The sequence below is a fragment of the Panthera leo genome, chromosome E1 (genome assembly GCF_018350215.1).
Source record: "Panthera leo isolate Ple1 chromosome E1, P.leo_Ple1_pat1.1, whole genome shotgun sequence".
Classification (NCBI taxonomy): domain Eukaryota; kingdom Metazoa; phylum Chordata; class Mammalia; order Carnivora; family Felidae; genus Panthera; species Panthera leo.
This window is the reverse complement of record NC_056692.1, coordinates 43,682,024-43,698,327: the sequence shown is the minus strand read 5'-3', so window position 1 is coordinate 43,698,327 and position 16,304 is coordinate 43,682,024. Positions and strand designations below refer to the sequence as shown.

The window sequence follows — 16,304 nt, the reverse complement described above, 5'->3', positions numbered from 1 at the left end:
TAATTTTTTTATTCCTCTTGCTAAGTTGGAAAATGGAAAAGATGAGAGTTATGCATTTTAGTCTTTTTTTTTTTTTTTAACATTTATTCATTTCTTTTTTTGAGAGAGAGCGCACACGTGAGCGAGCAGGGGAGGGGCAGAAAGAGAGACACACACACTCTGAGCTGTCAGCACAGAGCCCGATGCGGGGCTCAAACTTGCAAACTGTGAGATCATGACCTGGGCTGAAGTCGGCTGCTTAAACAACTGAGCCACCCAGGCGCCCCTGTATTTTAGTCTTTACTGTGTTAAACTTTGATTAATATGTTTTTAAAATCATACATAGCTTTTTATATGTAGCTTTTATTTTTATTAACTTTGTTAGCAGAACTAAACATACTAGTTGTATGAATCATATATAGCATAGTCTTTAGGTTTTTGGCTCTGCAGTCAGACTGTCTGAGTTTGGATGCTCTGCCAGTTGCAAACTGGGTGACCCTGGATAACTTATTTATCATTTCTGAGCCTCTGTGTCCTAATCTGTGAAATGGAGATGATGATCGTATCTTCCTCAGGGTAGTTGTGAAGATTGACTTATATAGATAAAGTGTTTAGAATAGTGCTTAGCACATTAATAAACCTCCATAACTATTAGCTCTTTTGATAATTACTACTGTGATGATCTAAGAAATGAACATTGGAAGATGCACAACAAGGTATTTTTAAGTATTTTTTATAAGTATTTTTTCGTTGTCATTTATTTTAACTAATTCGCATCATCCACTGCCAGAACTTCTAAAAACTCTGCTACCAGGTTCAGTGCCATCCATATGCTTCTGAGGCTGATAGAGGTGTGGAGATAAAGGATCCCTACCAGAAGGCAGACTGGGGAAATAAGGAACAACAAGGCAGGATTTTAACTGAGCCCTTTTTTTTAAAGCTATCTATAAAATACATGAGTTTTACAAAGTTAGAATTGCCAGTTATCTGTAGTTTTCAGTTTCAGAGTAAGGGGCTGAATGATTGCAGTAATATTGTTTCTTGCCCTAAAAATTCTATGATGCTAAGTTGAGCACAGAACTTTCTCTGTATAAACTGGGGTATAGATAATTAGTGTGAGAATTTGTTTATGGACTTTTCTTACATATGTCAAATGTTCGCTGTACTCATGATGGAGCTTACTTGAAATACAGCGCTTATAAAGAACTTGTGTTCTAGTGTATAGAAACACTAACCATTAATATTTAGAAAGTCATAGCATTCTAAAAGATGATTTTTAAAAAGATAGTGCTGTTGCAAGATAGAGTTTAAAGGTTTTATTACACACACAGTCCTTGGCAATTTCTCTGTGTAGGAGGTTATCATGAGATGACTATATTTTATCTGTTCATGGGTAACTCCTGAGCAGAGTGAATTAGCAAAAGATGCTTTGAAATAATAAATATTGATATCTATATGAAAGTTGATGTATTTTGTGACAATTCCTTGTTTTTACCATCTTTTTAATTTTATAGGTTGTTACTGTTTCAACTGTTATGAGAGCCTACAGAGATTTAATGATTAGTCCTAAAACTAACTCTTTTTGGGTTGTTGTATCCTGGTTCTTCTATCTTTGGTTCTCCTCCTTTTATTCTATTTGATGTGAAATAGAGGCACCTGGGTGGCTCAGTTGGGTAAATGTCTGGCTCTTGGTTTCGGCTCAGGTCATGATCTCATGGTTGGTGGGTTCGAGCCCCATGTCAGGCTCTGTGCTGACAGTATGGAGCCTGCTTGGGATGCTCTCGCTCTCTGCCCCTTCCCTCCCTCAAAATAAATAAACCTAAAAAAAAAAAAAAAGATGTGAAATAATTCTCAGGAGAGGAATTTCTTCTAATTTTTACTTAAAATCAAAGATTCTAAATCATTATCTTCAGTTTTATGTAAATTGGAAATGATATTTTGGATGGTATGTATGCTCTTGAACTTGGTCCCGATTGTGCTTGATGTGTGCTTGTACCGAGGTACCCCTTCTGCCTGGAAAAAATTTTGAATTGCTGACAGTGTTTAGAAATGAAATTTGTGGTTCTCTTCCTTCAGGACTCTCAAACACTCTGCCACGTTTCCACCTGGTACTCATGAAGCATCAGTTGTTGGAAATGAACACATACACAGGAGTTAATGTTTTTATTTCCTTTGACATGGAGTATTAACTATGTTTCCGTCTTTTAGGCATGTGATTGTGAGGACTTCTCCCAACCACAGGTATATATTTACACTGAGGACCCACCCATCAGTGGTTCCAGGGAGCATCGCATTCAGCTTACCTCAGGTAACCCACATGCTAGTTTATTCTCTTCCATTCTGAAAAGTCCTAGAAGAATCAATTCGTTTCAAGCAAGCATCTTCCTATAACTGTATTGATTCATATTGAAGAAAAACATCTAGGTGTTTATATAAGGAATTTAAAGATGCATTCTTAATTGCCCATTTCTACTATACTTTCCTTTTATTGCCTTGATTTTTTTTTTCCTAATTTAAAAAAATTCTGTGCTAATATCAGGTAGCTATCAGATTAAGTCTCAGGTTATTTCAGTGTTAACTTGCAGGGTAAGAAAATATATTAAAATAACATTTACTGGGGCGCCTGGGTGGCTCAGTCGGTTAAACATCCAACTTCGGCTCAGGTCATGATCTTGCGGTTTGTGAGTTCGAGCTCCGTGTCGGGCTCTGGGCTGATGGCTCAGAGCCTGGAGCCTGCTTCCAATTCTGTGTCTCCCTCTCTCTCTGCCCCTCCCCTGTTCACGCTCTGTCTCTCAATAATAAATAAACATTAACAAAAAATTTAAGAAGATAAATAACATTTACTTGTACAATTGACATCTAATGATAGTGATTTTAAAATGCAGCGATGTTGGGGTGCCTGGGTGGCTTACTCGGTTAAGTGTCTGACTTCAGCTGAGGTCATGATCTTGCGTTTCATGGGTTTGAGCCTCATATCAGGCTCTGTGCTGACAGCTCCTAGCCTCAAGCCTGCTTCAGATTCTGTGTCTCCCTCTCTCTGTGGCCCTCCCCTGCTTGTGCTCTGTCTCTCTCTATCTCTCTTTCAAATATAAATAAATATTAAAAGAATTAAAAAAGAAAATGCAATGATGTCACACTAATGAATGTGATATGAGTAGTTATCTCAAATTACAGTGTTTTTAAAGGTTTTTATTTATTTTGAGAGACAGAGTGCGTGTGTGCACATGTGAGGGAGAGTGGGGGAGGGGCAGAGAGTGAGGGAGAGAGAGAATCCTGAGCAGGTTCCACGTCAGCACAGAGCCCAGTGCGGGGTTCAGTCTCACAAACTGTGAGATCATGATCTGAGCTGAAACCAAGAGCCAGATGCTTAATCGACTGAGCCACCCAGGCACCCCTCAAATTGCAATTTAACTTGCTGGGCTTTATAATGAGTGGAAGGATTATGATTACATTTATAACTGTTGGTGGATTCTGTGGTGGGAAAACTGGCTAGCATTGTCCATAGGCACCTAATACATAGTTGAGGAGCACTGCAGGTACTAGTCTGTGTCCTTTTCTACCTTATCGTCTTACTCATGCTGCTGATCCCATAGTCCTCAGCAATGTAATAGAACCCTGATGTCCTTCCAGTATGTTTGTAAGCAGTGATTTACTACCCTGGAGGTTGAAGGAAAGAGATTAAACACTCTTTAGGGATCTGTTAAAGATCTCTTGAAGCTCTGAAAGATTATGGGAGATCTTTACTATTCCCCTTTTCTCTATTTGAATGCCTCTTTATTATCAGGACTACTTTTCACATTTGTTTCTATACATAAGATGTTTGGGATATTTTAGAGTTTGCCAGCTTTTGCAGAGCTGGGATTTTGGTGGTCAGAAATATGGTTTTTGATTATTTCTTCTTGTTTCTCTGCTTTTTTTTAAAAAAAAATTACCCTAATACTTACTATAGGCCAGGTACTATACTAATGCATAATTGCATATTTTAGCTCATTTAATTCTCAAAATAACTCCATATGATAAATACTATTACTGTCATCCTTTGAGTCTGTCTTTGGGATTGAAGTCCAGAACCTAATTGGCTGCTTGGTGATACCAAGTCTGGACTTGCTCAGCATTCTGCTCAATTCTTCATCGGCTGGAAGCAAGATGGGATGTGACGGAAGAGAGCATGAAGGGCAGAGGAGGGAGAAGGAGCCTGCGATGAGGGAGCTGGAGGGAAAGCAAGTGCTGCACATGTTCACAATGCAGCATCTTCACAGTCCACCCCCAAATCCACGCTGTTTGATGAGTAGACAAAATGTGGATTTTTGGCCAAAAGTTATTTTTCTCGCTGTTCTTTGGAGCGTTATCAGTAGTGACTAATTTTGAATCCATACCAAGCCAGTCCTAAATTCCTGCCTAAATGCAGTCTGGCCTGCCTTCGTACATTCTTGCCATTGCAACCAGTCTGGACCTGGGAGAGGCTAAAGTCTACTTGCAAATGCCTGAAAATCCTTTGGCTAGTACAAAGAGTAGTCAGGAGCATCTAATGATTGGAATCCCTGCTTGGGTTTCAGGAGAGATTAGCTGACCAGTTTTAATTTAGTTTTCATGAATTGAGTGTCTTTCTTTTTGAGATATCCTAAGAAACAGTGTAAGTAACCATAGTATGTTTAGAACACTGAAATATCTGATACTATGAAGGCCTTCAGGAGCAGTATAGTGTGCAAAGGAGCTTCGTACTCAATGAGGCCAGTTTTATTGTACAAAGGCAAGCTTTGTATGTTTTTGAATAGATGTTCAGATATAAAGTATAGCATATAAATATGTTTCCTGGGGCTGCTGTAGCAAAGTACCACAGAGTGGGAGGCTTAAATTTATTCTCTTGCAGTTTGGGAGTCTAGAAGAATGAAATAAAATTGTCAACAGGGCTGTGCTCTGTCCAAAGGCCTTACAGAAGAATCTGTTCCATGCTTAGTTTCTGGTGTTGCCAACAAACCTGGATATTGCTTGACTGGTAGATGTATCACTTGAGTCTGTTTCCACCGTCACATGACTTTCTCCCCATGTATCTGTCTGTCTCTTCTTATAAGGACACCAGGTCATATTGGTTTATGGTTTATCTTAATTTTATATGACCTTTTTTTTTTTTTAAAGTTTATTTATTTATTTTGAGAGAGGGGAGGGAGGGGCAGAGAGAGAGGGAAGAGAGAGAATTCCAAGCAGGTTCTGCACTGTCCGTGTGGGGCTCTAACTCACGAACCATGAGACCATGACCTGAGCCAAAATCAAGAGTCGTTTGCTTAACCGACTGAGCCACCCAGGTGCGCCTGACCTTATCTCGACTGTATCTCCACAAAGACACTTTTCCAGATATGGTTGTAATCGTATGTGCCAGGAGCTAAGACTCCAGCATATCTTTGTGGATCACAGTTCAACACACAACACTAAACCACGTTTTGATCTTTGAATGTGTTCCTATTACTGAAATTCATAGACATTCCCCTTTTCCTCATTTCTATAATTTTTATTGATTTGGTTTTAAGTGTCTTTTTTTTTTCTTTTATTTTATAGCGAAAGTGGGCTGGACTTTCTATTGGGCAAGAAATAGAAGGTAGGTAATTTTTTTTTTTTTTTTTTTTTTTAGCTACCTGATGTGGATTTTCTTTCTGATTTTCTCATAGTTGTGGAAATCTGTAAAATTTTCTGTTGCTGGTCATCAGGGCCATTAAACGTTCATCCTATTTATATTACTGGTTAGACATACGAGAATGGAAAGTGAATAGTTATGGTACTTACGTCTGCCTGAAAATTACAATCTAATGGGGGAGAGAATATCCACTTATTCATAGCTCACACAATGTGTACAGAGTAAATAAGTGCACAAGTGTTACCATTGGGACCTCTGTGTGAAAGTGCTAAGATGGAATGGGAGTGGATGAATTGATTGGAGGCTGAAAAATCAGCCAGAGAAATCTTTTTAGGCACTGGAGTTTTGAGCATGTTTATGAAGTAGGGGAAAAGCATTACATAGTAGAGATAAGGAAGAAAGCCTCTTAAGATGGGAAATAATATCAATAAAAGACATTGAGATGGGAGCAAGCAAATCATAGGCAGTGCTCAGGAAGTATGTGTGCCTGATTGAAAGGATTTACCTGAATGAATTGTATTAAGTGATGAAAACATGCAGTTAGTGGAGGGCCTAAAAGTACATACTAAAATTTTTGGATTTTATTCAAAGACAATAGAGAGCTCCTGAAGATTTCTGAGTGAGTCCATCAAAATCCTAATTTTAGAAAAGATTCTGCTGTCAGTGTGGAGTATAGTGAGGAATGGGGAGAATTCAGGAGTCAAGGAAAATAGCTTGGAGATTATCTGACTTGCCTAGAATTAAGTTGAATAGGCCTTTGTGAAATTATGGCTGTGGAATAAATTTTTTAAAAATCTAAGATATATTTAAGAGGAATAATTGGTATTATTTGATGGTTCCATTTTACTATATACTGAGATATGTTTTCTTTTATGTTTGTTTGGAAAGATAAATCAGATTAAGTTAAGGAGAAGAAAGAGTGGCAGTATTTAAGCAAACGGTATGCTTATTTTAATGAAGTGTGTATCTTATAATGAAGTTATCACAGTTCATTGGGGGAGGGCGTGGAAAGAAGGTTATGACCTCAGGAGGAAAAAAGGACTAAGCTACTTGTGGATTATAAGCCAAGGGACAAATAAGCAAATATTGGCATTGTCTCCTAGGCACTGTGTCAAAATTGGGAAAATGGACTATGAATCTTCTTGTCACCTAGTTTCATGTCAACTTCATGGGTACGGCAGGAGAAGGAGAGAAGAAGCCAAGAATACTTAAGTCAGCTTTTTTTCTGCTTGCTTTTAAAACCTAAAAAACTGGATATTTACAAAAAAATTGCAAAAATAAGAGAATTCCTATATACTATTTTTACCAGATTCACCAGTTACCATATTTTTAAAATTCATTTCCTTTCTTTCCCTACACACATGTGCGCACACACATTTCTTTTCTTAAGCATTTGGGATTAAATTGCAGAAATCATTCCTCTTTACATCTCATACTTTAGTGTATATTTCCTGAGGACAAAGATATGCTCTTACATTAATCAAATTCAGGGAATTAAACGTTAATGTAATTAAATGTTGAAACTTTAATCTCTAGTTCATATTTCAGTTTTGTTAATTGTCCCAGTGATTTCCTTTACAACATGTTTTTCCTTCTCAGCAGAGGATCCAGTTCGGGATCGTGTATTGTACTTGTCATTTCTCTAATCTTTGGCTTTTATTTTTTTCCTTTCATGATGGTGATATTTTTGAAGAATACATTTATAGGATGCGTTATTGAAGTTTCAGTTATGTAAGATGGAGAAGTTCTGAAGATCTAATGTGTAGAAGGGTGACTGTAGTTAACAATGCTACGTGCATACTTAAACTTTGCCAAGTGGGTAGATCTTAAGCATTGTCATCACACATGCATGTGCACACACACACGCAGAGAAAGAAAATGGTTCGTGTGCACTGAGAAGGAGGTATATTATGTTATCAGGGTTTATTGTCTGCTATATATCTGTAAGCTCTACTTTACTAATTATGCTGTTTAGATCTTCTGTATTCTTAATGGAATTACTTGCCCTGTATGGCACTGAAACTGGTGTGTTAAAATCTTAGTGTTCTTCTATTCTATTTTTCCTTGCATCTCCTGTAGTATCTACTTTACATAGTAGTTTCTATGTTATTTGGTATGTAGATATTCATAACTGTTATATTTTTAATGTGAATTGTGGCTATTAGCATCATAAAGTATCCTTCTTCGTCTTGTTTAATGTGTTGTAAATTATACTTTGATGTCAGGATTACAAACCCTGCTTTCTTATTGTTTTTAATTTGCTCAGCATATCTTTGCCCATCTCTTTACTTTTAGGTTTTCTGAATCCCTGTGTTTTAGTTGTGTCTGTAGTATACAGTACAGAGTTGGGTTTTGGTTTATGAGCTAATTTAAAAATCTTCTAATAGGTTTATTAAGCCCTTTCATAGTTATTGATATTACTGATATATTCAATCTCAGTTCTGTTATCTTCCATTTTAGTTGTGTTTCTCTATTTGGTATATCATCTTGGCTATTTTTAATTTTTTATTTTGGTATTTAGGAGTATTTATGTTTTTGTTTTAGTGACTACTTTTGCATTTATACCTCTCATAGTACCCTTGGTCCCCCCCCCCCCCCTTTTTTTTCTTGACCTTTTCAAAAACTGTTCTGTCAGTTCTAAGTGATATCCTTTAACTCTCTTCTGTTGCCTGTATAGCAGTTAATGATCATTTTCTACCCCCCCTTCTCCTCCAATTTTGTTTGTTGCTTTCTTTTTAAATTAAAATTTTTTTTTTTTAAGTAGAAGAAGGAAATTTTCTAAAATTGAGGTATAACTGACATATAACATTATATTAGTCTCAGGTATATAACATAGTGATTCAATAGTTGTATACGTTGCTAATGATCACTACAGTAAGTCTAGTTAACATCCATCATCATATATAGTTACAAAAACAGTTTTTTTCTTGTGATGGGAACTTTTAAGATATACTCTCTTAGCAACATTCAAATATGCAATTTAGTATTATGAACTATAGTCACCATGCTCTACATAGTAGTTGCTTTCTTTCTACTTTGTCAGAGCATGATGTTTATATGCTATTCTTCCACACATGACCCCATACTTGTTTTAGTCTTAACTCTGCAGTTAAGTCACTTAAATGATTATGATAGTCCTTTTGCCAGTTTCTACTTGGTTGTATAAAACCTGTGATCTAGTACATTCCTCTAGGAAGTATATATGTGTATAGGTGTTCATTAAGTTCTTGCATATTCAAACTGTTTTTCTATATCTTTGCTCTTTCAAATGCAGCTTGGCTTGCATAGACATAGAATTCTTGGCTTGTTTTCTTGAATTTCTTGAAAATACTGATCACAATTGCCTTGCCTTGTATAATGCTCTTAAGAGGTCTGATGCCAGTCGAATTTTCTTACTTTTATAAGTAATTCAGTTTTTCTGCCTGGGAGCCCTGAGGACTTTTCTGTATTTAAAGTGTAATATTCTTATTAGGATATTCTAGGTCAATGACCAATGGATATAATGGGTCACTTCAATATGCAGATTTAAGTTTTTGTTTATTTCCAAAATTTTTCTTAGATTATGGTTTTGAACATTAGTTCTGGTCCAGTTGTTTTGACTTTCTTCCTAGGGGCTCTAATTATATGTATGTTAGTCCTTGTCTGCCTATCTTCCATTTCAACTACTTTCTCTTTGTTCTTTTAAAAGTCTTTCTTTCTTTTATTTTTATTTTCTTGGTTGTTTTCCTCTTCTTTCACTGCCTCTTACTAAATAGTAATTTGAATCTACTCTCCTATGGGCACTTTATAATTTATTATTCACTCTGAAATAGTTTTATCTTTTTCTTCAGTTTCTTTCCTGAGTTCCATAAACTCTCATTGCATTTCTTTTGTCTATTTGTGTTCTTACTTTTTAATCTTCTGATTTTAGATGTTTTGTTACTTTTCTAAGTACTTGTTTGAGGATATTTAATTCAGTTTAAAGTGTTACGCATATTTTTTTCTAGTTCATGGTTGATTTCTTTGGGGGAAGACACTTCATCAGCTGAAATGCTGCCATATTTTGTTATATGTTATGTTTTCTTTTCATAGTAAACTTGTGGAGTTATTTTTTAAAATTTTTCATGGGAACTTCTTTTTATTTATTTTTTCCTTAGAGGGAACTGAAATATTGGGGTTATCTCTCTTTTGTAGATTTTATTTTATTTTATTTTTGAAATACTTATTTATTTATTTTGAGAGAGAGAGAGAGAGTGGGGGAAGGGCAGAAAGAAAGGGAGAGAGAGAATTCCGAGCAGACTCCACACTCAGCACAGACCCTGACGTAGGGCCCAATCTCGCAACAATGAGATCATGACCTGAGCTGAAATCAAGAGTCAGACACTTAACAACTGAGCCACCTAGACACCCCTAAGATTTTATTTTTTAAAGTAATCTCTACTTTAGCCCCCCAACATGGGGCTTGAACTCACAACCCCGAGATCAAGAGTTGCATGCTCCACTGACTCAACCAGCCAGGTGCCCCAATATTGGGGATATCTTTAGGTGGCTTTTTTTTTCCCCTTTGTGGAAATAGGATGAAGAATAAAATTTTTTGACTGGGGTAAAAATAAAGGAAATTATTTTAGATATGGGTAGCTGGTGGGGAGAGTTGCATAATTAGTGCTTTCCAAATTTGCCTGAGAGAAACATCTGGAGAGTTTGTTTAAAAAAAAAAAAAAAAGATTCTCAGGCCCTTTCCTTGAGGAATCTGATTCCTGAATGTGTGTTTTTAACACTCATTGTTAAGTGGTTCCTCAGCCACATTTTGGGAGACACTGACAAGTGATTCTCTTTATTATAACCCCCTCACCTAAAGCAGGGTGAGAAGCTGAAACAGTGAAGGAATTCAGCACTGAAGTGAAGTAAGTCAGTGCATGAAACCAAGGTTCCTTATTTACAGACATTGGTAGAAATGAAAATGTATTAGTGAGAAAATGAGTGTGTATGTAGCTTAGGTTGCTTATTTCTTCAAACATATTTTTCTAAATACAGTTAAGAGAGCGCTTAAGTTTAACCTTTAATGTAGATACATTCCGTTGTGGAAAGGTATGGAAATTCAAGGTAATAAATCTTGATGAGTTGAGAAATGTATTTTGTGACTTAAATTATATTTAAAGCATTCTTCTGCTACCGGAAATGGTTGTCTTGATGGTAGAGTTATTCTTTTTTTTTTTTTTAATTTTGAGAGAGAGAGAGAATGTGTGCATGTGTGTGCAGGAGGGGCAGATAGAGAGGGAGAGAGAGAATCCCAAGCAGGGTCTGCACTAGCAGTACAGTCCGTTCTTTAAAAGGTGAATCAAATGGGGTACCTGTCTGTTTGGGTGTCTGACACTTGATTTCGGGTGAGGTCATGGTCTCACGGCACATGGGGTCAAGCTCCGCATAGGGCACTGTGCTGACAGTGCCTGCTTGTGACTCTCTTTCTCTCTCTCTTTCTCTTAATAAATAAATAAACATTTTTCTTAAAAGGTGACCCAAACAGATTTAATGGTCAAAATTATAAAACTGAATGATCAAGTGGGACTTAGCGGGGTAAGCTTGGGACAAGGAAGGGTTTGGAGGCTTGAGTGATGTAGATGATGTGGCCATAAAGGTAGAAAACTGATTCAGTGTAGTAGTGATGTGGGCACAGTTAGGGTAGGATGTGTGGTGAGAAGGGGAGTGCTAATTCAAAGATTCTGGAACAGGAGTTTCTGTCTGTAGGGTGAGAATTTTTTACAGTCAGGTCAGTGATTTTAGTGTGAAGGAATCTTCTAGAAGAATCATTTAGTCTTCTCTCCATCTGGAGATGCCGTATTTTAGGTATTACAGACTGATGTTCAATTAACATGTTTTTGACCATCATCATATACCTTTTTCATTGTAATGTTTATTCACTGTAACTGTTTATTCAAATACTGCCTATACATTCTTTGTTTATAAAAATAATTTTTATTAGTCTTTGACATTAAATTGCTATAAATCATAAAATAAGAAAACATTCTCAATCTTACAGTCCTTTGCTGGTGGATGCTTCAGGGCATCTGGCCCTTTGAGGCTGACAATGGTGCTGACCATGGTGCTGCCTGTGGCGCTGTCCATGGTACTGCCCACAGCATCTGAAATTCTAAGAGCTTGGTCTTTTCTATTTAGGAACACTAACCTTAAAGCACATTTGAAAAACTATAGTCAGTAATAATGATATTTTAATACACTTAAGTTTCTTGATATATAGATGATACACACATATATAAACACATGTGTGTATATGTATATACATGTACATGCATTATGTTATAGAATTGTTTTTCAGTCTTTATTTTTATTTATTTTTAATTAAAATTTTTTTTAATGTTTAATGTTTATTTTTGAGAGAGAGAGAGAGAGAGAGAGCACGAGCAAGGGAGGGGCAGAGAGAGAGGGACACACAGAATCTGAAGCAGGCTCCAGGATCTGAGCTGTCAACACAGAGCCTGACGTGGAGCTCGAACTCACGAATTGTGAGATCATGACCTGAGCCAAAGTCGGACACTTACCTGACTGAGCCACCCAGGCGCCCCTATTTTTGAGTCTTTAATGCATGTAATGATGTCATATGGTATGAATCTTTCTGCAATATAGTTTTTTATTCAATATATATATTTTTAAGTTTATTTATTTTTGATAGAGAGAGAGCACAAGTGGGAGAGGGGTAGAGAGAGAAGGAGAGAGCACAGAGCCTGATGTAGGGCTCAAACTCACGACCCATGAGATCATGACCTGAGCTGAAACCAAGAGTCAGACACTTAACTGACTAAGCCACCCAGGCCCCCTTCAATATTTTGTTTTAATAGCCATATTTATTAAATATACATCAAGTTTTTGTTTTGATTGCTGTCTGGTATTCCACATTATGAATATGCCACATTTTATTCATTATTTCCTTACTGATCACTGTTTTTTCAGTGTTGACTGTTGAAAATAATGGTGCAAGGAACCTCTCCATTTTTAGGCAAATGTTCAGGAGTCTTTAGGACAGACACCTGGAAATGGAATCGATGAATCAACTTATTCATTTTTACATTAACATTTCCTTCTATACTTATCTTCACTATGTGAGGAAACAATTAGGCTGTCTTGTTTATGAAAATTACTTAATGTATAACCTGTATTTTCTAGGAAATGTTAAGAAAGAACAAAACACTGAGAAGTAGAGGCAAGAAAGTATCTGAAACTTTCAGCTGAGATTTGGACTTACTCTTTGCTCTTCAGTGAATTTTCTATTCCTTACTCTGGCTTTCTTAGTTATTTTGCTTTTGAAAATGTTTATCTTTAAAATATGTGTGTACCCCTTTACAACAGTGAGCCAGGATATAAAAATATGATTATGTAAGCAATTTCATTCAGAGAATATAGAGAAAATCTTTAAATCTAATTCAACTGGCTAGACTGTAAGAAATAAATTTAGAATAGAATTTAGGGTATGAAAGAATCATAAGGTTTATGTGGTCCTCATCAGGTTTATGTAGTCCTGTCTTCTTGTTTTACAAATGTGACAAATCAAGGCACAGAGAGCTAGATGATTTACTTTGATTTTCTATTTACTAACAGAATCTATTGAAACACAGACTCCAGAGTCCCTTTGTCTTGCCTCCTTTGTTACCAGCATGGAAATTGGGTTTTTTGCTGTCAGGTGTTGTTCATACAAAGATGAGTTAAAAACGTCCTTGGCTTCTTTTACATGTTATACATGTAGTACTTACCATAGTTCCCTGGCTATAGTAGGTGTTCAGTAAATATATATTTTTTCAAAAGCTTATTTATTTTGAGAGAGACAGAGACAGTGCGAATAGGGGAGGGACAGAGAGAGAGGGAGAGAGAGAGAATTCCAAGAGAGAGAGAATTTCTTGGAGAGAGACGCTCCAAGCTACCAGTGCAGAGACTGATGCGGGGCTCAAACCCATGAAGCTGCAAGATCATGACCTGTGCCAAAACCAAGAGCTGGACGCTTAACCAACTGAACCACCTGGTGCCCTAGTAAATATTTTTATAGTATTAAAAAAGAAATGCTAGGGGTGCCTGGGTGGCTCAATCAGTTAGGCATCTGACTTTGGCTCAGGTCATGATCTCACAGCCGTGAGTTTGAGCCCTGCATCGGGCTCTGTGCTGGCAGCTCAGAGCCTGGAGCCTGCTTCAGATTCTGTGTCTCCCTCTCTCTCTCTGCTCCTCCCCTGCTCACACTCTGTCTCTCTCTCCTTCAAAAATAAATAAACATAATTTTTTTTTTTTTTTTTTAAAGAAATGTCGAGGGGCACCTGGGTGGCGCAGTCGGTTAAGCGTCCGACTTCAGCCAGGTCACGATCTCACGGTCCGTGAGTTTGAGCCCCGCGTCGGGCTCTGGGCTGATGGCTCGGAGCCTGGAGCCTGTTTCCGATTCTGTGTCTCCCTCTCTCTCTGCCCCTCCCCTGTTCATGCTCTGTCTCTCTCTGTCCCAAAAATAAATAAAAAACGTTGAAAAAAAAAATTTTAAAAGAAATGTCAAACTTCAAATCGCTCTGGAGTAATTTATTTTTTCTCAAGCTATTTTTTTTTTTTTTTTTTTTGTCCTGCATAGTAACTTGCTAGGACAAAAGAGTACACACTTCTCACCTTAGCTCTTGCTTGTGTCAAACAAAAATCTTGTTTGAAAGCAGCGTATTATGCCAACTCCACTGGGACTTCCCATACTATCATTTGTCCTCTGTTAAATGAGAAGGAGGAAGATGTAGAGACTATGTGGGGAGGGCTGTGATTTCCCATAAGAGTTGGGTGAGGGGTAAAGGTAGAGGGAGAATGCTGTACAATGTGAACTAATTAATTCAGAGGGGAACAAGATCTCTAGTGGTTATTATCATTTTCTTTAATCTGTGCTTGTGTGTCCTGTCAGTAAAGGCCATGGAAAGCCCTCTTTTGGTCAAGTTTTGTTAGGATTCATTTATGTGAAACTTTTAGTTACTCAAAACACAGCAAGTATTTGGTGTCCCTGTGTTTTAAGAAATGCTTCTTTTCCCCCCCTAGTATCCTTATATACATTTGACAAGGCCAAACAGTGTATTGGCACAATGACCATCGAGATTGATTTCCTGCAGAAAAAAAGCATTGACTCCAATCCTTATGATACTGACAAGATGGCAGCGGAATTCATTCAGCAGTTCAACAACCAGGCGTTCTCAGTGGGACAGCAGGTAGTTTTGAATTTTCTTTCATGTCTTCCACTTGACAGGCATTCCAGTCATTGCAGTTGTCCAAATTAATTCGACTGTTTAAAAACTGGGAGGAGCTCTGTATATGGACAGATATATCCAATTGGGTGATAAAAAGTGAGGGTGATACATTTGCTGAATGTCTTGAGTCCATTCAAAAAAATTCTAAAGTAACTTTTAGGTTACAATGTCAAATTTAGTTACAGCAGCTTTTCCCTGTGCAAACTTGAGAATGCTGCAGACTTAAATGTTTCAGAGTTCTTACTTTTTTTATTGTGAGACACTTGTTTTGTCTCTGGATGGTTTTTCTTTTTCCCTGATATATTTCTGTAGAAAAGTGATTCGTAACTTTTTTGGTTCTAAACTAATTTGAGAATCTTAAGAAAATTATGTATGTGTATTTTCAGGTTTTTCTTGGAACCTCTGAAGCCCAATTTTTCTATCCTTAAAAATGATATTGCTGATCTTGCCTTCTTGCAAAAAGACTTCAGTTAGTATATTGTTAATCTCCTAGGAAGAAATTCTGTTCTTTTAAAGTTTTACTTAAAAAGCTGTGTGAGTCCATAAATTGCTGCTTGTTTGTACACATAAATAATCATTGCTCTTTTGGCCTTACCATTATATTTGTCTCTTCCTTTGTGACTTTTCTTAATTATTCCTAACTCCTTCCTCCTATCGTAACGCCATAGCAGCAGTTCTCAAAGTATGGTCCAGAGACCTGAAGCTCTTTCAGGGCGTTTGTGAAGTCAGAATTATTTTCGTAATAATACCAAGGTGTTATGTCTCTTTTTCCTCTTATTCTCTCACAAATGCACAATGAAATTCTGCAAACTATGTGATGTGTGCTAGCTCAGCACATTGGCTATTAAAGGAGATGTGAGGGTCCAGCTGTCTTCCATTAGGCAAGACGTTAAAGAGATTTACAAAAATGTGACAGTGCCATTGTTTCCACTTATGTTTTTTATTTCAGAAATAGGTGGTTTTTTTATGTTAAAAAATATCATTTATGTTCACACATGATAAATTTATTGTTATTTTTAAATTAATAAATACATTTTAAGTTTCTTGTTCTGATTTCTACTATAGTGAATACCAGTGGATATAATCCACTTAAACAAAGGCTCTTTGAGAGTTCTCAAATAGTTTTAGGCATATAAAGGGATCATAAGACCAAAAGTTTGCAAATCACTGCCTATAGCATTCTGATCTCTAGTGACTTACCTACACTCTCTCGGAGGCTCTCACCTGGGAAAGTATGTGGAACCGGCAGGGAGAGAAGTGGTGGAAAGAAACAGCTGTTGGATGAAAGGAGTGTCATTTCTTTTGATTCTCTCACCTAAGTGAAATGGCATAAATCTGGAAGAACAAGACTAGGGATCTGGATAATCCATACATTATATCAAACTTGCACAAGTGGAAACTGAGTCACTGCTAGACAGGAAAAGGTTATAGTGCATTTATTATTTTTAAGAGTA

At 36.9% G+C, this 16,304-nt stretch overlaps 1 protein-coding gene across 2 annotated transcripts in view; it reads left to right on the top strand.

The window, feature by feature from the left end:
• Positions 1-16,304, top strand: part of NSF (N-ethylmaleimide sensitive factor, vesicle fusing ATPase) — a 146,211-nt gene that overhangs the window by 23,779 nt on the left and 106,128 nt on the right. For both annotated transcript variants that reach the window (XM_042914712.1, XM_042914711.1), the window contains exons 3-5: positions 2,188-2,287; positions 5,533-5,572; positions 14,645-14,811. In XM_042914712.1, coding sequence (XP_042770646.1) covers positions 2,188-2,287; positions 5,533-5,572; positions 14,645-14,811 — 307 coding nt within the window. The remainder of the gene's footprint in view (positions 1-2,187; positions 2,288-5,532; positions 5,573-14,644; positions 14,812-16,304) is intronic.